At 54.4% G+C, this 23,234-nt stretch overlaps 1 pseudogene and 5 gene segments (V, D, J or C); all 6 read right to left on the bottom strand.

Moving 5' to 3' along the window:
* Positions 1-349: 349 nt before the first annotated feature.
* On the bottom strand, positions 350-2,291 carry LOC129508248 (immunoglobulin lambda constant 7-like; annotated as a pseudogene).
* Positions 2,292-3,621: 1,330 nt separating this feature from the next.
* Positions 3,622-6,561, bottom strand: LOC129508250 (immunoglobulin lambda constant 7-like). The segment is given in 3 exon segments: positions 3,622-4,055; positions 5,461-5,567; positions 6,557-6,561. Coding segments are annotated over 3 exon segments (432 nt in total).
* A 1,085-nt stretch (positions 6,562-7,646) lies between these two features.
* On the bottom strand, positions 7,647-9,793 carry LOC129508251 (immunoglobulin lambda constant 7-like). The segment is given in 4 exon segments: positions 7,647-8,104; positions 9,494-9,533; positions 9,595-9,641; positions 9,751-9,793. Coding segments are annotated over 4 exon segments (450 nt in total).
* Positions 9,794-11,655: 1,862 nt separating this feature from the next.
* On the bottom strand, positions 11,656-14,614 carry LOC129508252 (immunoglobulin lambda constant 7-like). The segment is given in 3 exon segments: positions 11,656-12,109; positions 13,514-13,620; positions 14,610-14,614. Coding segments are annotated over 3 exon segments (432 nt in total).
* A 1,082-nt stretch (positions 14,615-15,696) lies between these two features.
* LOC129508253 (immunoglobulin lambda constant 7-like) lies at positions 15,697-17,843 on the bottom strand. The segment is given in 4 exon segments: positions 15,697-16,154; positions 17,544-17,583; positions 17,645-17,691; positions 17,801-17,843. Coding segments are annotated over 4 exon segments (450 nt in total).
* Positions 17,844-19,705: 1,862 nt separating this feature from the next.
* LOC129508254 (immunoglobulin lambda constant 7-like) lies at positions 19,706-22,664 on the bottom strand. The segment is given in 3 exon segments: positions 19,706-20,159; positions 21,564-21,670; positions 22,660-22,664. Coding segments are annotated over 3 exon segments (432 nt in total).
* Between the last annotated feature and the right edge of the window lie 570 nt (positions 22,665-23,234).

Below are 23,234 nucleotides of genomic sequence, written 5' to 3' on the forward strand. Positions count from 1 at the left end.
CATCCCTGATGGAGAGGCCCCAAGTCCAGGGAAGAGCTCAGACATTATCCAGGAGTCTACAGGGGACCGAAGTCAAGTGGGCTTCAGGATTGCTGGTGACTGATGAGGTCCATTAGAAGAGCAAGTAAAGAGACATTGGGGATGATGGTCTATTGTGTTTCTCCTGTACTGGAATATTCTAGCAATTATAGGTGAGAGTAAAACTAGCCCTCAAAAAACATGACGTTGCCTTCTGCAGACTCCTTTCCCACAATGCCCAAGGAATGATGTTAATCCCTAAAAACTATTGAGTTCAGGACACAAAGTGTAAAATCCAAATAAGCAGAGACCGTGATTTCTGATTGAAGGAAGGACACTTTATTGAGTGTTGCCTGGGTGTGGGGAGAAGGGCTGGGATGACCCAGATGGGAGGCAAGATCCTCCTGGAGGTCCTGAGGCTCCGGGCCCCCTTAGGTGGGCGGGGGGCATGGGGAACCTAAGAGCACTCTGCGGGGGCCACCTTCTTCTCCACGGTGCTCCCCTCGTGTGTGACCAGGCAGCTGAAGCTGCTGTGGATTTCCACTTGTCAGGCGTCAGGCTCAGGTAGCTGCTGGCCGCGTACTTGTTGTTGCTCTGCTTGGAGGGCTTGGTGGTCTCCACGCCCTGGGTGACGGGGCTGCCGTCTGCCTTCCAGGCCACCGTCACGCCGCTGGGGTAGAAGTCGCTGATGAGGCACACCAGGGTGGCCTTGTTGGCGCCGAGCTCCTCAGAGGAGGGCGGGAAGAGTGTGACCGAGGGGGAGGCCTTGGGCTGACCTGTGGGGACGGAAGGCCAGCGGGTCAAGGCAGATGTTTGTTGTGTCAGCACCTACCTGAGTCCTGATGTGGGGCTACAACTGTGTCATGTCCATGTCTTGGGCCTCAGGCGGTCCTTGCTCCTTGAGGTCACGTCAGCTATGGTATTTAGGATAACTCACCTTCCGTTGGGGGAGCATCCGAATGTCCAGTTTTGGAAGAGCTGAGCCCCACTGTTGTGTCCTCCCTCTCCATTGTCACATGTCCTCATCCCTCACCTTTGTCCCCCATGGGTTCCCTTGTTAGTGGATTTATCAGCAGGACACTTCGTCTTTCCCTGTGGAATCTGTCTGTCCTATGGCATGTCCTGCCAGGTCCAAGTCTGGGGTCTGGTCATGTAGACCTCATCTGTCTGTCATGGTGCTAGGCTCTCAACACTTTCTGGGCGGGATTTTCTTGCCCATGTTCCCCCTGAATCTATCAATGCACCCCTGGTCACTTCCTGACAGAGACCCTCTGAGGCTGCCTGAGGGGGAGAGAGAGTCTGCCGCAGGATGCGTTCCAGTACAGTCGGTGGAGGGTTAGTGGAAGAGGTGTATCTGGAGCAGGGGCTTTTCTTAGGGGTCACCTTGCCCAGGACCCTATACTGGGGATCTGCCTGTCTCAGCACTGCAGTATGCCTGGCAGAGGTAGGATCCATCCCTGTCCCTGTGGGTCACCCGTCACCAGATGCCCCAGCATCTGCTCAGGGGTCTGTCTTCCAGCATTTCTATGGGACTGGGGAACCCTTGGGACCTGAGTGGCCTAAGCCCTGCCCAGTCTGAGGAGATCCTGCCTGTCCTGGAGGAAGACAAGGGACCCCGTCCTCTGAGGCCACCTTGTCATAGGAAATCCTCCCTTGGTCCTTGTTTCTTTTGCCCGAGTCCTCTACCATCTCGTGCCAACCACGAGTCCTCACGAGACCCCACCTAGAACCCGGCAAGCACAGAACCCAAGTGTCACACACATTTGGACAGTTGAGCTGTGCCAGCACCTTTTCCACAACCCATGGTCTTTGTGCCCCAGCCTAAGACCCCCAGTCCCATGCTCCTTCATCCCTCATTTCCCATTTGTGGGTTCGGGGAGAACTCAGGTTACTGAACACCCTGGACACCAGGGAGAGGCCCCCAGAGAGTGCCCAGTCAGGGTCAAAGGGAGGGCAAACAGGAAGGGGTCTCTGGGACCATCCTATCCTGCCCTGACCAGGAGTCTGAGAAGAGAGAACAGGGTGAAGGGGGTTTGGGAGTGACCCAACAGAGAAGGTGCTGGGCCCCAGAGAGGTTCAGACCCCAGCCACAGTCAGGAAAGAAAGGAGAGGAAAATGTCCCAAAATATCACTCTGGTCCCCAAAGAGAGAGAAAGGGGAGACTCACCAAGGACGGTCAGTTGGGTTCCTGAGCCGAACACGTAACACAGTGATACAGCCTTGAACACAAACCCTCTGTCACCCCTGCAGCCCCTCCCCTGCCCCAGGCCCATGTGCAGCTGGCTGCTTTGGAGGCTCAAAGTCCAGCCTCCTCTTCTTGGGGGCTGCTCTGGTGCATGGGTGCTTGGTGCAGCCCCCTCCCCACCTGTCCTTTCATTTCCTTCAATGTTTGAGTGACATATCCTATCCCAGGTAGCTTCTTGGTTGGAGCTCTGTCGATGACTCAGCTTGCCATAGACACCTGGAGAAAATGAGAGTCCTGTTTCCTTTTTTTTTTTTTTTTTTTTGGGAGTCCTGTTTCCAACAGAGACATGATGGGGCCTGTGCCTCCTGCAGAGCTGAGGCCCATGGAGGGCTCTGGAATCTAGGATCAGTCCTAGACACATGCTCATCATGGTCATGTATGCTAGAACAGGCATGAGTGTGTACTAGTGTGCGCACATGAGTTTATCATGGTTGTGTGTGTCCAGTCTGTCTATGGGACACAGCACCAGGACTCAACATTCTGAGCTGGCTCCTAGCAGTGCAGTCTTCCTGTCTCTCAGAGTCCATTCTCAGCTTTCCAGGAAATGAGTGAGTTCACACATAGGTCCATGGTATGAATCAGAATGGGTCTTTACTTGGATTCGTGGGCGCACAGAAAACACATGAGCATTTTAGCTTTAGTGCTATTGATGGAGTCAGTTGTGTGCTTGATTCTGAGGGGTCTCTGTCATCCAGGGGGATGAGCGCAACTGGATCCTCCATGACACATGTGGAAAGAGGGGCCCCCAGAAGCCCCCAGGCGGAAGCTGGAGACCAGCTTCCAGGGACTGAGTGTCTTGTAGTGAGTGTGGCAGGAGAAGGGGAACAGGGCAAGGTTCTTAGGGAGACAGGGGTTTGGGGGCCCTGATAGAGTGATGATTCTCTAAGATGGGCTGGTGGGAATTTCCAGATGGGATAGGAACCCAGAGAAGGCCTGGCCATGGGTAAGGGCCTTCAGGGAAGGGAGAATGGCACATCACTGGAGGTGGGCTAGTCTTTATTGGAGAGGTACCAGGTCTGGAGGGATTTGACACTCACCAAGAAGCCAGAGACCTCAAGGGCACTGAATTCAGATAGGGCTAGGAGGGGATATGGCCTACAGGAGACCTACAAGTATAGGGAACGTAAGGTGTGGACGTTTGGAACCTGGATCAGGCTGTTTCCCTCTTCCCGGTATGGGATCTTGCTCTGCAAAAATGGACCAAAGGGATCTTCCCCAAAAAGACCTGTTGGGAAGGGTGGTCGCCTCCCCATTGGACCAGCAACACTGTTCACCCTGAGGATGGTTGAGTTCAGGACACAAAGTGTAAAATCCAAATGAGCAGAGAGCACGATTTCTGATTGAAGGAAGGACACTTTATTGAGTGTTGCCTGGGTGCGGGGAGAGGGCGGGATGACCCAGATGGGAGGCAAGATCCTCCTGGAGGTCCTGAGGCTCCGGGCCCCCTTAGGTGGGCGGGGGGCATGGGGAACCTAAGAGCACTCTGCGGGGGCCACCTTCTTCTCCACGGTGCTCCCCTCGTGCGTGACCAGGCAGCTGAAGCTGCTGTGGGATTTCCACTTGTCAGGCGTCAGGCTCAGGTAGCTGCTGGCCGCGTACTTGTTGTTGCTCTGCTTGGAGGGCTTGGTGGTCTCCACGCCCTGGGTGACGGGGCTGCCGTCTGCCTTCCAGGCCACCGTCACGCCGCTGGGGTAGAAGTCGCTGATGAGGCACACCAGGGTGGCCTTGTTGGCGCCGAGCTCCTCAGAGGAGGGCGGGAAGAGTGTGACCGAGGGGGAGGCCTTGGGCTGACCTGTGGGGACGGAAGGCCAGCGGGTCAAGGCAGATGTTTGTTGTGTCAGCACCTACCTGAGTCCTGATGTGGGGCTACAGCTGTGTCCTGTCCATGTCTTGGGCCGCAGGCGGCCCTTGCTCCTAGAGGTCAAGTCAGCCATGGGTGGGCTCACCCACCTTCTGCTGGAGAGAATCTGAGTGACAGATCCTCTAGTTTCTGGGCCTCTGCATGGCCCCAGGGTCTCTCCACATCATATATCCTTCTAATCTACTCAGTCTACCCCCAAGACTAGATGTCAATGACCCCGAGACCCTGCTTTCTTTCTCACTCTGTGTGTGCTTGGACACAGGTCTCAGGTGACATCCCCCAGGTCGCTTACCCAGGATTTCCTAGAGCTGGCATCTCTGGGTTGCAGGGCTCTGTTACCCATGTGAAGAGTCTGTTTCCTGCCTCCAGGCCACCTCATACCTTCACAGCAGCCTTGCCCACCTCCCTAGATACCCACCTTCTAGGGTTGCTGAATGGGACGGGCTGTGAACTCTGGTTCTTTAACGCAGGGAGTCCAGTAGGGGAAGTTTTTCGTGTCAAGTGAATTTCCAGTTCTGAGGATGGGGCTGTGTCTGTTCTGAGGGTCTCCCTCTTCTGTGAAAACCTGGGGGTCTATCTCTCCTAGGATTCCCGGGTACCTAGCAGTACTATCTCCGTCACCTGTCCCTATCAGGGACCTCGGGTCCAATATCTTCTCAGGGGCTCTCCAGATGTAGTGGGCTTTGCGGGGATGGACCTCTGCTGCCAGAGTTTCCTAGACCGGTCCTATTCTTGGTGTCTAAGTATCCCTACATGGTGGATGGTCCCATCACCCTGGGCTCCATTCTCTCAAGTCCTTGCTTTATCCTTTACCCCTTGTCCTGCTTCCCCCTCCTTGTCTCCGAGTCCCCATATCAAGGCTCTCCTCATTGTGCCCATGCAGCCCTCTGCCCGGGACCCCCCTCCGCCAGAGACAGAGGCCAGCACCTGAGCAGCCCCCACAATCCTTCCATCACCTTATAGCCCTGCTGGCAGTCTGAGCATCCCTCTTCCTTATCCATCTCCCCTCATTTCCCCTCACATTCATGATTCTAATAGACCCTGACTGGGGAACCGACCACCCCCTAGTCCAGAGAAGAAGGTCCTGTGGGTAGAGGGCTGGACACACAGTGAGACCTGAGTGTACATCAGGAAGGATTTTGGGGCTGGTCCCCTGCAGCTCCAGTACAACATCTGACAAGGTGGGAGCAGTGGAGGCACGAGGGCCAGACGAAGCGGACGAAAGGCATAGACCCCACAGACCTTTAGCCTCAGCCTTCATCAAGTTGGAAAGGAGAGAAGCATCACCTGAAATTGTAGAGTGGGTGCCAAGGAGGCGAGAAAGGGGTAGACTCACCGAGGACGGTCAGGTGGGTGCCTCCGCCGAACACAGCACACTGTGACACAGCCCCGAACAGAAACCCTCTGTCAGCCCCTCCACCCCTGACCCAGGCCCACCTGCAGCTGCTCGGGAGGCCCAAAGGGCAGCCTCCTTGTCACGGGTGCTGGTTGGGCAGATGGGGGTGTGTGGTGAGGAGGTTGTCCCTGGAGACCAGGAATTTCATTTCCATGGAAGGTTCAGATTCCATCCATCCTCAGTCCTGGGGAGGGGTTGCAGAGGATGTCTGGGTATGTCATCGAAATTCCCAGCTAAGTCCATCGTTAGGGAGGAGCTGTGTGTCTCCTCAGTGTGTGTCAGTATGTCATTGTGGAAGGGGTGAGCAGGCCTGTTTCACACAGGGATATGATGGAGCTGGGACCCCTTTGCAGACTTGGGACTGGTGGGGGAGTGTCCTGAGTGCCACCACATCTACAGCACAGGAGTCTGAGGGAGTTTGGGGTCAGGAATGGGAACTGGATGGGAGGAGAATCCTGTTTCTCCCAAGCAGATAGATCTCTCCACAGGGCCTAAGCTCCAGCACCCTTCCTTTGGCAGGATCTTGTGGAAGGTATAGTAGATGGTGAGTGTTTAGTCCCCATACTGAGTTGGAGGAGGGCAGGTGTCACCTGGAGGAGTGTAGGTATGTGGGCTGCTTGTCAGCTGGATAGACCTGCCAGGCCCCAGGTGGGTGGAGGGGCAGTCACTGCTTCCAGAAATTTTGCCCTGAGCCCAAGTGTGAGAGTCTGACAGACACTTTAACCACCTCAGAATCCCACATCCCTCATGTACAGGAAGCATCATTTGCACACGGTGGCCCCACCAGGCAGGACACATACTGTACTCTTACGAGTGACCTTCATGTTGTGGGGGTGTTATGACACCCAGGTCTCTGCCTGCATCATGGCCTGGGGATGTCACCTAATGAGCTCACACAAGGTACATACAGGCCTGGTATCCTTTCTGTGACACAGTGGCCCGCCAGCCAGTAGTCCTGCTGTCCTCCCTGATCTGTCTGCTACTTCCTGTCCAGACTCACTCCCAGGAGCTCATCATGTCATGTCTCCTGTCTCACTCCATCCTGGACCAGAATCTCCCTGGCCTCCTTATTTGTCACTGGATGGCTCTATGGGGACTGCAGTGAGTGACTGGGTTTTCTTTGCTCATGTCCCACGCTGGGACTCTGTGTAGACCCATCCCCCAGGTCTTCCTGAACCTTCCTGAGGGATGCCTACCTTAGCAGTGTTTGGAAATGGACCAGTGTGTTTGTGATCATCATGTGTGTGCATATTGTTTGTATTCATTTGTACCTGTGTGTGTATGTATGTGTCTTACAGCTCAGATCTCACACTAGGTTCCTAGGCAGATGAGTCAGTTGAGAGACTTGTCAGCAGCTCATTCCCTGAATCTGATCCTGGATTTCTAACACAGAGGCCCAGGCAGGTCAAGCCAGCACAAGGGGTGGATCGTGGGTTGGCCTAATCTGAGGGGTCCTAGAAAACATAGGTGGCATCTATCTCCCAGGGAACATCAATACTAGTGGGAAGCAAGAGACACTGGGAGGAGGTGCCACCAGTGGGAATGTGAGTGTGAGTTACGAGGGTCCAGGCAGAGGGCCTTTTAGTGAGTGTGACAGGGACAGTCTGTGGGAGGGGGCACAAACAGCGTCCCTAGGGAACCTGGCAAGGAGGGTCCCCTAAGGAAAGGAGGATGTTCTAGGCTGTGAAGATGGGGAAGGTCCACACGGAGTAGGAATCCAGGGAAAAATGTTACTGAGAGGGAGAGGGGACCTTAATAGGCATCTTAAGAGGAGGGCTACTTCCAGCTGTCGAAAGCCCAGGTCCAGGGAGGAGATCAGCACATATTCCAGAAGCTATGGGGACCTAAGGTCAATGAAGGCAGCTATGACTGGCCGGGCACATGGTCCACACAAAGAAAAGAATGCAGCGACCTATTGTGGAGGAGAGTCTTTAATCTTGTTTTGCTACTGGCATATACTGTTCGGGAAAATTCTCCTGCAATTCTTGGCCAATTAATCCCCCACAAAAACATGAGAATGCCTTCTGCTGGCGCCTTTGTACACAGTCAAAGGAATGATGTTCACCCTTAAAGATAGTTGAGATCAGACACAAAGTGTAAAATCCAAATGAGCAGAGACCGTGATTTCTGATTGAAGGAAGGACACTTTATTGAGTGCTGCCTGGGTGCGGGGAGAAGGGCGGGATGACCCAGATGGGAGGCAAGATCCTCCTGGAGGTCCTGAGGCTCCGGGCCCCCTTAGGTGGGCGGGGGGCATGGGGAACCTAAGAGCACTCTGCGGGGGCCACCTTCTTCTCCACGGTGCTCCCCTCGTGCGTGACCAGGCAGCTGAAGCTGCTGTGGGATTTCCACTTGTCAGGCGTCAGGCTCAGGTAGCTGCTGGCCGCGTACTTGTTGTTGCTCTGCTTGGAGGGCTTGGTGGTCTCCACGCCCTGGGTGACGGGGCTGCCGTCTGCCTTCCAGGCCACCGTCACGCCGCTGGGGTAGAAGTCGCTGATGAGGCACACCAGGGTGGCCTTGTTGGCGCCGAGCTCCTCAGAGGAGGGCGGGAAGAGTGTGACCGAGGGGGAGGCCTTGGGCTGACCTGTGGGGACGGAAGGCCAGCGGGTCAAGGCAGATGTTTGTTGTGTCAGCACCTACCTGAGTCCTGATGTGGGGCTACAGCTGTGTCCTGTCCATGTCTTGGGCCTCAGGCGGCCCTTGCTCCTAGAGGTCAAGTCAGCCATGGGTAGGCTCACCCACCTTCTGCTGGAGAGAATCTGAGTGACAGATCCTCTAGTTTCTGGGCCTCTCCATGGCCTGAGGCTCTCCAGGTCACATATCCTTCTAACTCTCCCAGTCTTCCTCTGAGACCTGCAGTCCATGGCCCCGAGAACCTGGGCATGGCCTCAATGTGACATGCCACTTACTTGGGATATTCTTGAGCTGGTCAAACCTGGCTACAAGGCTCTGTTACCCATGTGAGAAGTAGATTTATGCCCCTAGGCCACCCCACACCTTCACAGCGGCTCTCCCTCCAACCTATAGATAACCCTCTAGGGATGCTCAAGGGATAGGGGCTGTGAGTTCCTCTTCCTGGGTATCATGGAGTCCAGCAGATGGAGGGGCTTTGTGATGGATGAATTTTCAATCTGTGCCTGGCTCTGCATCTGATCTGAGTGGTCTTGCTGTTCCGTGCAGTTCTACAGGGAAGTCCGTCTGTGCTATAATTTCTGAGTGTCTGGCAAGCACTATCCCGGCAACCTGACACTACCACGGATCCAGGAGCTAAATATCTGCTCAAGGGGCTTTCCAGCTGAGGTGGGCTGTGAAAGGATGGATCTCTGCTGCCTGAGTGCCCTGAGGCCCACTCGGGAGGGTGAGCATCTATCTAGGTTTCTAGTGTCTTGTGGAGGTGGATGGCCCCAGCACCCTCGGCTCCCTTCTCCTCTGAAGTCCTCACATCATCTTTGACCCCTTGTCCTTCTTCCCCCTCCTTGTCTCCAAGTCCCCATGCCAAGGCTCTCCTCCCTGGGCTTCACACAGCCTTCTGCCTGGGAGCTTCATCAGAGATAGAGACCAGAGCCTGAGAAGCCCCCACAATCCTTCCCTCATCCTATAGCCCTGTAGGTAGCCCGGGCCTCACTCTCTCTCATCCTTTGTTCCTCATTCTCTTCAACTTTTGGGGCCCAGACACCCTGAGTGTGGAGAGGACCATCCCCAACTCCAGAGGAGAAGTTTTCCTAGTGGAGAGAGAGCTCGACACTCAGGGAGGCCTGAGTGTAGATCAGGATGGGTTCTGGGTTTGGTCCCCTAAAGGTCCAAAGAGATATCTGAAAGGTGGAACCAGTGGAAGCATGAGAAGCAGACAAAGGGGACCAAACGCACAGACCCAGAGACCTTCAGCCTCATCCCGCATCAGGATTGAAAGGAGACAAACATTGCCAGAAATTGTAGTGTGGAGGCGAAAGAGGAGAGAAAGGGGGAGACTCACCAAGGACGGTCAGGTGGGTGCCTCCGCCGAACACAACACACTGTGACACAGCCTCGAGCACAAACCCTCTGTCAGCCCCTCCACCCCTGACCCAGGCCCACCTGCAGCTGCTCGGGAGGCCCAAAGGGCAGCCTCCTTGTCACGGGTACTGGTCAGGCAGATGGGTGATGTGTCAGGGGTTAGCCTCTGGAGACCAGGAATTTCAATTCCACGGAAGGTTCAGATTCCATCCATCCTCAGTCCTGGGGAGGGGTTGCAGATGATGACTGCTATGGCATCGATATTCCCAACTAAGTCCATCGTTAGGGAGGAGCTGTGTGTCTCCTCAGTGTGTGGTGAGATGCCTTTGTGAAAGGGGTGAATAGACCTGTTTTACCCAGAGTTATTGGAACTGGGACCCCTTTGTAGACTTGGGACTGGTGGGGAGTGTCCTGGATGTCACCCCATCCTCAACATAGAAGAAGGCTTTGAGGGTTGAGGATCAGGAATGAAACATGGCTAGGAGGAATCCCATTTCTCCCAAAAAGATAGATCCCTACAGAAGGCCCTGAGCTCCCAAATCCCTGCCTTTGGATGGATCTTCTGGAAGGAAAAGTGGATGGTGAGTGTTGACTCCCCTTTCTGAGCTGTGTGAGGGCAGGTGTCACCCTGTAGGTGTGTGGGCTGAATATCAGCCTGATAGACCTGGCAGCCTGGCAGCAAGGGGGCAGTCACCACTTCTAGCTCTTTTGCCAGGAGGTCAAGTGTGGGAGTCTGAGGGCCACTGGACTGACTCTGTTCACACAGGTCCCATAAACTGGAATCATGTCTAGCACAGGGTGTCCCAACCATGCAGGACACATAGTGTATCCCTGGAATGGATCTTCACTTAATTTTTACTACTGGACCTTCACCATATGAAGGCTCCTGACACCCAGAGCTTCTCCTGCATCCAAGCCTGATGTCGGCACCTGCTTTGCTCACACAGGGGACACACAGGCCTGGACTCCTCCTTTCTGTAACACAGTGGTACTCTGTGTTAGAGCTTTTGCTGAGCTCTCTGATCTGCCTGTTACTTCCTGTCCAGACTCACTCCCAGGAATTTGCCATGTGTCTTGTCTTACTTCATCCTGGACCGGAATCTCCCTACACCTATTAGTCACTGGCTGACCACTGGCTCCCAGGGTTCATGTCCCACCCTGGGATTCTGTGTAGACCCATCCTGCAGCTCTTCATGTTCACTCCTGAGAGATCCCCACCATGGCAGTATTTGGAAATATAACAGTGCCTTTGTGATCATCATGTGTATGCATGTCTGTTTGTATGCATATACCTGTGTGTGTGAGTTGGTGTTATAGCTCAGGTGTCAGACTAGTCTCCTAGGTTGATGAATCAGTTGAGAGACATGTCAGCAGCTCCATCTCAGATACAGACCCTTGATTTATAATGTAGGTGCCCAGGTATGTCACCCCAGCATCAGGTGTGGGCTAAGGGGTATGCTTGGCCCTTGATGGATCCTAGGGCACATCGATGGTGTTGGTCTCCAAGAGAAATGAATACTAGTGTGAAGAAAGAGACCCTGGGATGAGGTTAAATCAGAGAGAGTGGTATTGTAGAGAACAGCATCCATGCAAAAGGTTTATAGTGAATGTGATAAGGAAATTCTGTGGGAGGCGGCACAGTGTCCTTCTGGAGCAAAGATAAGGTGTCCTCTAGGGAAGGGGGAGGATGCTTGACTGTGTGATTATGAGGAAGGGGATAGGGGTCGGAACCCAGGGAAAACATGTCACTGAGAGGGTGACTTAAGGAAAGGAGGCTGGGCATCTTTAGAGGGGGCCTGGTTTTGGTGGTTGAAAGCTCAGGTCCAGGGAGAAGCTCAGAAATATTTCCAGAAGCGGTGGGGGCCCCAGGTGAGTGAGGGTAGCTGTGATTGGCAGGGTAGGTGGTCCACATTAAAGGAAACATAGAGCCTTGTGGTGGTGACTTTTCTATCTAGCTTGTCCTTATGATAATTCTTATTATTGAATATTGTCTGCCAGATCTGGTGAGAGTGAAACAACCAACACCTGAAGACCCTCCTCTAGAGTCCTTCCCTTAAAGTCTAGAAATGAGGTTCGACGTAAAAATGGTTGAGTTGAGGACACAAAATGATAAACCAAAAGAAAAGAGAGCATTATTTCTGATTGAACAAAGAACACTTTATTGAGTGTTGCCTGGGTTCAAGGGGAAAGGCTGGGATGACCCAGATGGGAGGCAAGATCCTCCTGGAGGTCCTGAGGCTCCGGGCCCCCTTAGGTGGGCGGGGGGCATGGGGAACCTAAGAGCACTCTGCGGGGGCCACCTTCTTCTCCACGGTGCTCCCCTCGTGCGTGACCAGGCAGCTGAAGCTGCTGTGGGATTTCCACTTGTCAGGCGTCAGGCTCAGGTAGCTGCTGGCCGCGTACTTGTTGTTGCTCTGCTTGGAGGGCTTGGTGGTCTCCACGCCCTGGGTGACGGGGCTGCCGTCTGCCTTCCAGGCCACCGTCACGCCGCTGGGGTAGAAGTCGCTGATGAGGCACACCAGGGTGGCCTTGTTGGCGCCGAGCTCCTCAGAGGAGGGCGGGAAGAGTGTGACCGAGGGGGAGGCCTTGGGCTGACCTGTGGGGACGGAAGGCCAGCGGGTCAAGGCAGATGTTTGTTGTGTCAGCACCTACCTGAGTCCTGATGTGGGGCTACAGCTGTGTCCTGTCCATGTCTTGGGCCGCAGGCGGCCCTTGCTCCTAGAGGTCAAGTCAGCCATGGGTGGGCTCACCCACCTTCTGCTGGAGAGAATCTGAGTGACAGATCCTCTAGTTTCTGGGCCTCTGCATGGCCCCAGGGTCTCTCCACATCATATATCCTTCTAATCTACTCAGTCTACCCCCAAGACTAGATGTCAATGACCCCGAGACCCTGCTTTCTTTCTCACTCTGTGTGTGCTTGGACACAGGTCTCAGGTGACATCCCCCAGGTCGCTTACCCAGGATTTCCTAGAGCTGGCATCTCTGGGTTGCAGGGCTCTGTTACCCATGTGAAGAGTCTGTTTCCTGCCTCCAGGCCACCTCATACCTTCACAGCAGCCTTGCCCACCTCCCTAGATACCCACCTTCTAGGGTTGCTGAATGGGATGGGCTGTGAACTCTGGTTCTTGAACGCAGGGAGTCCAGTAGGGGAAGTTTTTCGTGTCAAGTGAATTTCCAGTTCTGAGGATGGGGCTGTGTCTGTTCTGAGGGTCTCCCTCTTCTGTGAAAACCTGGGGTCTATCTCTCCTAGGATTCCCGGGTACCTAGCAGTACTATCTCCGTCACCTGTCCCTATCAGGGACCTCGGGTCCAATATCTTCTCAGGGGCTCTCCAGATGTAGTGGGCTTTGCGGGGATGGACCTCTGCTGCCAGAGTTTCCTAGACCGGTCCTATTCTTGGTGTCTAAGTATCCCTACATGGTGGATGGTCCCATCACCCTGGGCTCCATTCTCTCAAGTCCTTGCTTTATCCTTTACCCCTTGTCCTGCTTCCCCCTCCTTGTCTCCGAGTCCCCATATCAAGGCTCTCCTCATTGTGCCCATGCAGCCCTCTGCCCGGGACCCCCCTCCGCCAGAGACAGAGGCCAGCACCTGAGCAGCCCCCACAATCCTTCCATCACCTTATAGCCCTGCTGGCAGTCTGAGCATCCCTCTTCCTTATCCATCTCCCCTCATTTCCCCTCACATTCATGATTCTAATAGACCCTGACTGGGGAACCGACCACCCCCTAGTCCAGAGAAGAAGGTCCTGTGGGTAGAGGGCTGGACACACAGTGAGACCTGAGTGTACATCAGGAAGGATTTTGGGGCTGGTCCCCTGCAGCTCCAGTACAACATCTGACAAGGTGGGAGCAGTGGAGGCACGAGGGCCAGACGAAGCGGACGAAAGGCATAGACCCCACAGACCTTTAGCCTCAGCCTTCATCAAGTTGGAAAGGAGAGAAGCATCACCTGAAATTGTAGAGTGGGTGCCAAGGAGGCGAGAAAGGGGTAGACTCACCGAGGACGGTCAGGTGGGTGCCTCCGCCGAACACAGCACACTGTGACACAGCCCCGAACAGAAACCCTCTGTCAGCCCCTCCACCCCTGACCCAGGCCCACCTGCAGCTGCTCGGGAGGCCCAAAGGGCAGCCTCCTTGTCACGGGTGCTGGTTGGGCAGATGGGGGTGTGTGGTGAGGAGGTTGCCCCTGGAGACCAGGAATTTCATTTCCATGGAAGGTTCAGATTCCATCCATCCTCAGTCCTGGGGAGGGGTTGCAGAGGATGTCTGGGTATGTCATCGAAATTCCCAGCTAAGTCCATCGTTAGGGAGGAGCTGTGTGTCTCCTCAGTGTGTGTCAGTATGTCATTGTGGAAGGGGTGAGCAGGCCTGTTTCACACAGGGATATGATGGAGCTGGGACCCCTTTGCAGACTTGGGACTGGTGGGGGAGTGTCCTGAGTGCCACCACATCTACAGCACAGGAGTCTGAGGGAGTTTGGGGTCAGGAATGGGAACTGGATGGGAGGAGAATCCTGTTTCTCCCAAGCAGATAGATCTCTCCACAGGGCCTAAGCTCCAGCACCCTTCCTTTGGCAGGATCTTGTGGAAGGTATAGTAGATGGTGAGTGTTTAGTCCCCATACTGAGTTGGAGGAGGGCAGGTGTCACCTGGAGGAGTGTAGGTATGTGGGCTGCTTGTCAGCTGGATAGACCTGCCAGGCCCCAGGTGGGTGGAGGGGCAGTCACTGCTTCCAGAAATTTTGCCCTGAGCCCAAGTGTGAGAGTCTGACAGACACTTTAACCACCTCAGAATCCCACATCCCTCATGTACAGGAAGCATCATTTGCACACGGTGGCCCCACCAGGCAGGACACATACTGTACTCTTACGAGTGACCTTCATGTTGTGGGGGTGTTATGACACCCAGGTCTCTGCCTGCATCATGGCCTGGGGATGTCACCTAATGAGCTCACACAAGGTACATACAGGCCTGGTATCCTTTCTGTGACACAGTGGCCCGCCAGCCAGTAGTCCTGCTGTCCTCCCTGATCTGTCTGCTACTTCCTGTCCAGACTCACTCCCAGGAGCTCATCATGTCATGTCTCCTGTCTCACTCCATCCTGGACCAGAATCTCCCTGGCCTCCTTATTTGTCACTGGATGGCTCTATGGGGACTGCAGTGAGTGACTGGGTTTTCTTTGCTCATGTCCCACGCTGGGACTCTGTGTAGACCCATCCCCCAGGTCTTCCTGAACCTTCCTGAGGGATGCCTACCTTAGCAGTGTTTGGAAATGGACCAGTGTGTTTGTGATCATCATGTGTGTGCATATTGTTTGTATTCATTTGTACCTGTGTGTGTATGTATGTGTCTTACAGCTCAGATCTCACACTAGGTTCCTAGGCAGATGAGTCAGTTGAGAGACTTGTCAGCAGCTCATTCCCTGAATCTGATCCTGGATTTCTAACACAGAGGCCCAGGCAGGTCAAGCCAGCACAAGGGGTGGATCGTGGGTTGGCCTAATCTGAGGGGTCCTAGAAAACATAGGTGGCATCTATCTCCCAGGGAACATCAATACTAGTGGGAAGCAAGAGACACTGGGAGGAGGTGCCACCAGTGGGAATGTGAGTGTGAGTTACGAGGGTCCAGGCAGAGGGCCTTTTAGTGAGTGTGACAGGGACAGTCTGTGGGAGGGGGCACAAACAGCGTCCCTAGGGAACCTGGCAAGGAGGGTCCCCTAAGGAAAGGAGGATGTTCTAGGCTGTGAAGATGGGGAAGGTCCACACGGAGTAGGAATCCAGGGAAAAATGTTACTGAGAGGGAGGGACCTTAATAGGCATCTTAAGAGGAGGGCTACTTCCAGCTGTCGAAAGCCCAGGTCCAGGGAGGAGATCAGCACATATTCCAGAAGCTATGGGGACCTAAGGTCAATGAAGGCAGCTATGACTGGCCGGGCACATGGTCCACACAAAGAAAAGAATGCACCGACCTATTGTGGAGGAGAGTCTTTAATCTTGTTTTGCTACTGGCATATACTGTTCGGGAAAATTCTCCTGCAATTCTTGGCCAATTAATCCCCCACAAAAACATGAGAATGCCTTCTGCTGGCGCCTTTGTACACAGTCAAAGGAATGATGTTCACCCTTAAAGATAGTTGAGATCAGACACAAAGTGTAAAATCCAAATGAGCAGAGAGCGCGATTTCTGATTGAAGGAAGGACACTTTATTGAGTGCTGCCTGGGTGCGGGGAGAAGGGCGGGATGACCCAGATGGGAGGCAAGATCCTCCTGGAGGTCCTGAGGCTCCGGGCCCCCTTAGGTGGGCGGGGGGCATGGGGAACCTAAGAGCACTCTGCGGGGGCCACCTTCTTCTCCACGGTGCTCCCCTCGTGCGTGACCAGGCAGCTGAAGCTGCTGTGGGATTTCCACTTGTCAGGCGTCAGGCTCAGGTAGCTGCTGGCCGCGTACTTGTTGTTGCTCTGCTTGGAGGGCTTGGTGGTCTCCACGCCCTGGGTGACGGGGCTGCCGTCTGCCTTCCAGGCCACCGTCACGCCGCTGGGGTAGAAGTCGCTGATGAGGCACACCAGGGTGGCCTTGTTGGCGCCGAGCTCCTCAGAGGAGGGCGGGAAGAGTGTGACCGAGGGGGAGGCCTTGGGCTGACCTGTGGGGACGGAAGGCCAGCGGGTCAAGGCAGATGTTTGTTGTGTCAGCACCTACCTGAGTCCTGATGTGGGGCTACAGCTGTGTCCTGTCCATGTCTTGGGCCGCAGGCGGCCCTTGCTCCTAGAGGTCAAGTCAGCCATGGGTAGGCTCACCCACCTTCTGCTGGAGAGAATCTGAGTGACAGATCCTCTAGTTTCTGGGCCTCTCCATGGCCTGAGGCTCTCCAGGTCACATATCCTTCTAACTCTCCCAGTCTTCCTCTGAGACCTGCAGTCCATGGCCCCGAGAACCTGGGCATGGCCTCAATGTGACATGCCACTTACTTGGGATATTCTTGAGCTGGTCAAACCTGGCTACAAGGCTCTGTTACCCATGTGAGAAGTAGATTTATGCCCCTAGGCCACCTCACACCTTCACAGCGGCTCTCCCTCCAACCTATAGATAACCCTCTAGGGATGCTCAAGGGATAGGGGCTGTGAGTTCCTCTTCCTGGGTATCATGGAGTCCAGCAGATGGAGGGGCTTTGTGATGGATGAATTTTCAATCTGTGCCTGGCTCTGCATCTGATCTGAGTGGTCTTGCTGTTCCGTGCAGTTCTACAGGGAAGTCCGTCTGTGCTATAATTTCTGAGTGTCTGGCAAGCACTATCCCGGCAACCTGACACTACCACGGATCCAGGAGCTAAATATCTGCTCAAGGGGCTTTCCAGCTGAGGTGGGCTGTGAAAGGATGGATCTCTGCTGCCTGAGTGCCCTGAGGCCCACTCGGGAGGGTGAGCATCTATCTAGGTTTCTAGTGTCTTGTGGAGGTGGATGGCCCCAGCACCCTCGGCTCCCTTCTCCTCTGAAGTCCTCACATCATCTTTGACCCCTTGTCCTTCTTCCCCCTCCTTGTCTCCAAGTCCCCATGCCAAGGCTCTCCTCCCTGGGCTTCACACAGCCTTCTGCCTGGGAGCTTCATCAGAGATAGAGACCAGAGCCTGAGAAGCCCCCACAATCCTTCCCTCATCCTATAGCCCTGTAGGTAGCCCGGGCCTCACTCTCTCTCATCCTTTGTTCCTCATTCTCTTCAACTTTTGGGGCCCAGACACCCTGAGTGTGGAGAGGACCATCCCCAACTCCAGAGGAGAAGTTTTCCTAGTGGAGAGAGAGCTCGACACTCAGGGAGGCCTGAGTGTAGATCAGGATGGGTTCTGGGTTTGGTCCCCTAAAGGTCCAAAGAGATATCTGAAAGGTGGAACCAGTGGAAGCATGAGAAGCAGACAAAGGGGACCAAACGCACAGACCCAGAGACCTTCAGCCTCATCCCGCATCAGGATTGAAAGGAGACAAACATTGCCAGAAATTGTAGTGTGGAGGCGAAAGAGGAGAGAAAGGGGGAGACTCACCAAGGACGGTCAGGTGGGTGCCTCCGCCGAACACAACACACTGTGACACAGCCTCGAGCACAAACCCTCTGTCAGCCCCTCCACCCCTGACCCAGGCCCACCTGCAGCTGCTCGGGAGGCCCAAAGGGCAGCCTCCTTGTCACGGGTACTGGTCAGGCAGATGGGTGATGTGTCAGGGGTTAGCCTCTGGAGACCAGGAATTTCAATTCCACGGAAGGTTCAGATTCCATCCATCCTCAGTCCTGGGGAGGGGTTGCAGAGGATGACTGCTATGGCATCGATATTCCCAACTAAGTCCATCGTTAGGGAGGAGCTGTGTGTCTCCTCAGTGTGTGGTGAGATGCCTTTGTGAAAGGGGTGAATAGACCTGTTTTACCCAGAGTTGTTGGAACTGGGACCCCTTTGTAGACTTGGGACTGGTGGGGAGTGTCCTGGATGTCACCCCATCCTCAACATAGAAGAAGGCTTTGAGGGTTGAGGATCAGGAATGAAACATGGCTAGGAGGAATCCCATTTCTCCCAAAAAGATAGATCCCTACAGAAGGCCCTGAGCTCCCAAATCCCTGCCTTTGGATGGATCTTCTGGAAGGAAAAGTGGATGGTGAGTGTTGACTCCCCTTTCTGAGCTGTGTGAGGGCAGGTGTCACCCTGTAGGTGTGTGGGCTGAATATCAGCCTGATAGACCTGGCAGCCTGGCAGCAAGGGGGCAGTCACCACTTCTAGCTCTTTTGCCAGGAGGTCAAGTGTGGGAGTCTGAGGGCCACTGGACTGACTCTGTTCACACAGGTCCCATAAACTGGAATCATGTCTAGCACAGGGTGTCCCAACCATGCAGGACACATAGTGTATCCCTGGAATGGATCTTCACTTAATTTTTACTACTGGACCTTCACCATATGAAGGCTCCTGACACCCAGAGCTTCTCCTGCATCCAAGCCTGATGTCGGCACCTGCTTTGCTCACACAGGGGACACACAGGCCTGGACTCCTCCTTTCTGTAACACAGTGGTACTCTGTGTTAGAGCTTTTGCTGAGCTCTCTGATCTGCCTGTTACTTCCTGTCCAGACTCACTCCCAGGAATTTGCCATGTGTCTTGTCTTACTTCATCCTGGACCGGAATCTCCCTACACCTATTAGTCACTGGCTGACCACTGGCTCCCAGGGTTCATGTCCCACCCTGGGATTCTGTGTAGACCCATCCTGCAGCTCTTCATGTTCACTCCTGAGAGATCCCCACCATGGCAGTATTTGGAAATATAACAGTGCCTTTGTGATCATCATGTGTATGCATGTCTGTTTGTATGCATATACCTGTGTGTGTGAGTTGGTGTTATAGCTCAGGTGTCAGACTAGTCTCCTAGGTTGATGAATCAGTTGAGAGACATGTCAGCAGCTCCATCTCAGATACAGACCCTTGATTTATAATGTAGGTGCCCAGGTATGTCACCCCAGCATCAGGTGTGGGCTAAGGGGTATGCTTGGCCCTTGATGGATCCTAGGGCACATCGATGGTGTTGGTCTCCAAGAGAAATGAATACTAGTGTGAAGAAAGAGACCCTGGGATGAGGTTAAATCAGAGAGAGTGGTATTGTAGAGAACAGCATCCATGCAAAAGGTTTATAGTGAATGTGATAAGGAAATTCTGTGGGAGGCGGCACAGTGTCCTTCTGGAGCAAAGATAAGGTGTCCTCTAGGGAAGGGGGAGGATGCTTGACTGTGTGATTATGAGGAAGGGGATAGGGGTCGGAACCCAGGGAAAACATGTCACTGAGAGGGTGACTTAAGGAAAGGAGGCTGGGCATCTTTAGAGGGGGCCTGGTTTTGGTGGTTGAAAGCTCAGGTCCAGGGAGAAGCTCAGAAATATTTCCAGAAGCGGTGGGGGCCCCAGGTGAGTGAGGGTAGCTGTGATTGGCAGGGTAGGTGGTCCACATTAAAGGAAACATAGAGCCTTGTGGTGGTGACTTTTCTATCTAGCTTGTCCTTATGATAATTCTTATTATTGAATATTGTCTGCCAGATCTGGTGAGAGTGAAACAACCAACACCTGAAGACCCTCCTCTAGAGTCCTTCCCTTAAAGTCTAGAAATGAGGTTCGACGTAAAAATGGTTGAGTTGAGGACACAAAATGATAAACCAAAAGAAAAGAGAGCATTATTTCTGATTGAACAAAGAACACTTTATTGAGTGTTGCCTGGGTTCAAGGGGAAAGGCTGGGATGACCCAGATGGGAGGCAAGATCCTCCTGGAGGTCCTGAGGCTCCGGGCCCCCTTAGGTGGGCGGGGGGCATGGGGAACCTAAGAGCACTCTGCGGGGGCCACCTTCTTCTCCACGGTGCTCCCCTCGTGCGTGACCAGGCAGCTGAAGCTGCTGTGGGATTTCCACTTGTCAGGCGTCAGGCTCAGGTAGCTGCTGGCCGCGTACTTGTTGTTGCTCTGCTTGGAGGGCTTGGTGGTCTCCACGCCCTGGGTGACGGGGCTGCCGTCTGCCTTCCAGGCCACCGTCACGCCGCTGGGGTAGAAGTCGCTGATGAGGCACACCAGGGTGGCCTTGTTGGCGCCGAGCTCCTCAGAGGAGGGCGGGAAGAGTGTGACCGAGGGGGAGGCCTTGGGCTGACCTGTGGGGACGGAAGGCCAGCGGGTCAAGGCAGATGTTTGTTGTGTCAGCACCTACCTGAGTCCTGATGTGGGGCTACAGCTGTGTCCTGTCCATGTCTTGGGCCGCAGGCGGCCCTTGCTCCTAGAGGTCAAGTCAGCCATGGGTGGGCTCACCCACCTTCTGCTGGAGAGAATCTGAGTGACAGATCCTCTAGTTTCTGGGCCTCTGCATGGCCCCAGGGTCTCTCCACATCATATATCCTTCTAATCTACTCAGTCTACCCCCAAGACTAGATGTCAATGACCCCGAGACCCTGCTTTCTTTCTCACTCTGTGTGTGCTTGGACACAGGTCTCAGGTGACATCCCCCAGGTCGCTTACCCAGGATTTCCTAGAGCTGGCATCTCTGGGTTGCAGGGCTCTGTTACCCATGTGAAGAGTCTGTTTCCTGCCTCCAGGCCACCTCATACCTTCACAGCAGCCTTGCCCACCTCCCTAGATACCCACCTTCTAGGGTTGCTGAATGGGATGGGCTGTGAACTCTGGTTCTTGAACGCAGGGAGTCCAGTAGGGGAAGTTTTTCGTGTCAAGTGAATTTCCAGTTCTGAGGATGGGGCTGTGTCTGTTCTGAGGGTCTCCCTCTTCTGTGAAAACCTGGGGTCTATCTCTCCTAGGATTCCCGGGTACCTAGCAGTACTATCTCCGTCACCTGTCCCTATCAGGGACCTCGGGTCCAATATCTTCTCAGGGGCTCTCCAGATGTAGTGGGCTTTGCGGGGATGGACCTCTGCTGCCAGAGTTTCCTAGACCGGTCCTATTCTTGGTGTCTAAGTATCCCTACATGGTGGATGGTCCCATCACCCTGGGCTCCATTCTCTCAAGTCCTTGCTTTATCCTTTACCCCTTGTCCTGCTTCCCCCTCCTTGTCTCCGAGTCCCCATATCAAGGCTCTCCTCATTGTGCCCATGCAGCCCTCTGCCCGGGACCCCCCTCCGCCAGAGACAGAGGCCAGCACCTGAGCAGCCCCCACAATCCTTCCATCACCTTATAGCCCTGCTGGCAGTCTGAGCATCCCTCTTCCTTATCCATCTCCCCTCATTTCCCCTCACATTCATGATTCTAATAGACCCTGACTGGGGAACCGACCACCCCCTAGTCCAGAGAAGAAGGTCCTGTGGGTAGAGGGCTGGACACACAGTGAGACCTGAGTGTACATCAGGAAGGATTTTGGGGCTGGTCCCCTGCAGCTCCAGTACAACATCTGACAAGGTGGGAGCAGTGGAGGCACGAGGGCCAGACGAAGCGGACGAAAGGCATAGACCCCACAGACCTTTAGCCTCAGCCTTCATCAAGTTGGAAAGGAGAGAAGCATCACCTGAAATTGTAGAGTGGGTGCCAAGGAGGCGAGAAAGGGGTAGACTCACCGAGGACGGTCAGGTGGGTGCCTCCGCCGAACACAGCACACTGTGACACAGCCCCGAACAGAAACCCTCTGTCAGCCCCTCCACCCCTGACCCAGGCCCACCTGCAGCTGCTCGGGAGGCCCAAAGGGCAGCCTCCTTGTCACGGGTGCTGGTTGGGCAGATGGGGGTGTGTGGTGAGGAGGTTGCCCCTGGAGACCAGGAATTTCATTTCCATGGAAGGTTCAGATTCCATCCATCCTCAGTCCTGGGGAGGGGTTGCAGAGGATGTCTGGGTATGTCATCGAAATTCCCAGCTAAGTCCATCGTTAGGGAGGAGCTGTGTGTCTCCTCAGTGTGTGTCAGTATGTCATTGTGGAAGGGGTGAGCAGGCCTGTTTCACACAGGGATATGATGGAGCTGGGACCCCTTTGCAGACTTGGGACTGGTGGGGGAGTGTCCTGAGTGCCACCACATCTACAGCACAGGAGTCTGAGGGAGTTTGGGGTCAGGAATGGGAACTGGATGGGAGGAGAATCCTGTTTCTCCCAAGCAGATAGATCTCTCCACAGGGCCTAAGCTCCAGCACCCTTCCTTTGGCAGGATCTTGTGGAAGGTATAGTAGATGGTGAGTGTTTAGTCCCCATACTGAGTTGGAGGAGGGCAGGTGTCACCTGGAGGAGTGTAGGTATGTGGGCTGCTTGTCAGCTGGATAGACCTGCCAGGCCCCAGGTGGGTGGAGGGGCAGTCACTGCTTCCAGAAATTTTGCCCTGAGCCCAAGTGTGAGAGTCTGACAGACACTTTAACCACCTCAGAATCCCACATCCCTCATGTACAGGAAGCATCATTTGCACACGGTGGCCCCACCAGGCAGGACACATACTGTACTCTTACAAGTGACCTTCATGTTGTGGGGGTGTTATGACACCCAGGTCTCTGCCTGCATCATGGCCTGGGGATGTCACCTAATGAGCTCACACAAGGTACATACAGGCCTGGTATCCTTTCTGTGACACAGTGGCCCGCCAGCCAGTAGTCCTGCTGTCCTCCCTGATCTGTCTGCTACTTCCTGTCCAGACTCACTCCCAGGAGCTCATCATGTCATGTCTCCTGTCTCACTCCATCCTGGACCAGAATCTCCCTGGCCTCCTTATTTGTCACTGGATGGCTCTATGGGGACTGCAGTGAGTGACTGGGTTTTCTTTGCTCATGTCCCACGCTGGGACTCTGTGTAGACCCATCCCCCAGGTCTTCCTGAACCTTCCTGAGGGATGCCTACCTTAGCAGTGTTTGGAAATGGACCAGTGTGTTTGTGATCATCATGTGTGTGCATATTGTTTGTATTCATTTGTACCTGTGTGTGTATGTATGTGTCTTACAGCTCAGATCTCACACTAGGTTCCTAGGCAGATGAGTCAGTTGAGAGACTTGTCAGCAGCTCATTCCCTGAATCTGATCCTGGATTTCTAACACAGAGGCCCAGGCAGGTCAAGCCAGCACAAGGGGTGGATCGTGGGTTGGCCTAATCTGAGGGGTCCTAGAAAACATAGGTGGCATCTATCTCCCAGGGAACATCAATACTAGTGGGAAGCAAGAGACACTGGGAGGAGGTGCCACCAGTGGGAATGTGAGTGTGAGTTACGAGGGTCCAGGCAGAGGGCCTTTTAGTGAGTGTGACAGGGACAGTCTGTGGG

This window comes from Nyctereutes procyonoides, unplaced genomic scaffold (genome assembly GCF_905146905.1).
Source record: "Nyctereutes procyonoides isolate TBG_1078 unplaced genomic scaffold, NYPRO_anot_genome, whole genome shotgun sequence".
Taxonomy (NCBI): Eukaryota; Metazoa; Chordata; class Mammalia; order Carnivora; family Canidae; genus Nyctereutes; species Nyctereutes procyonoides.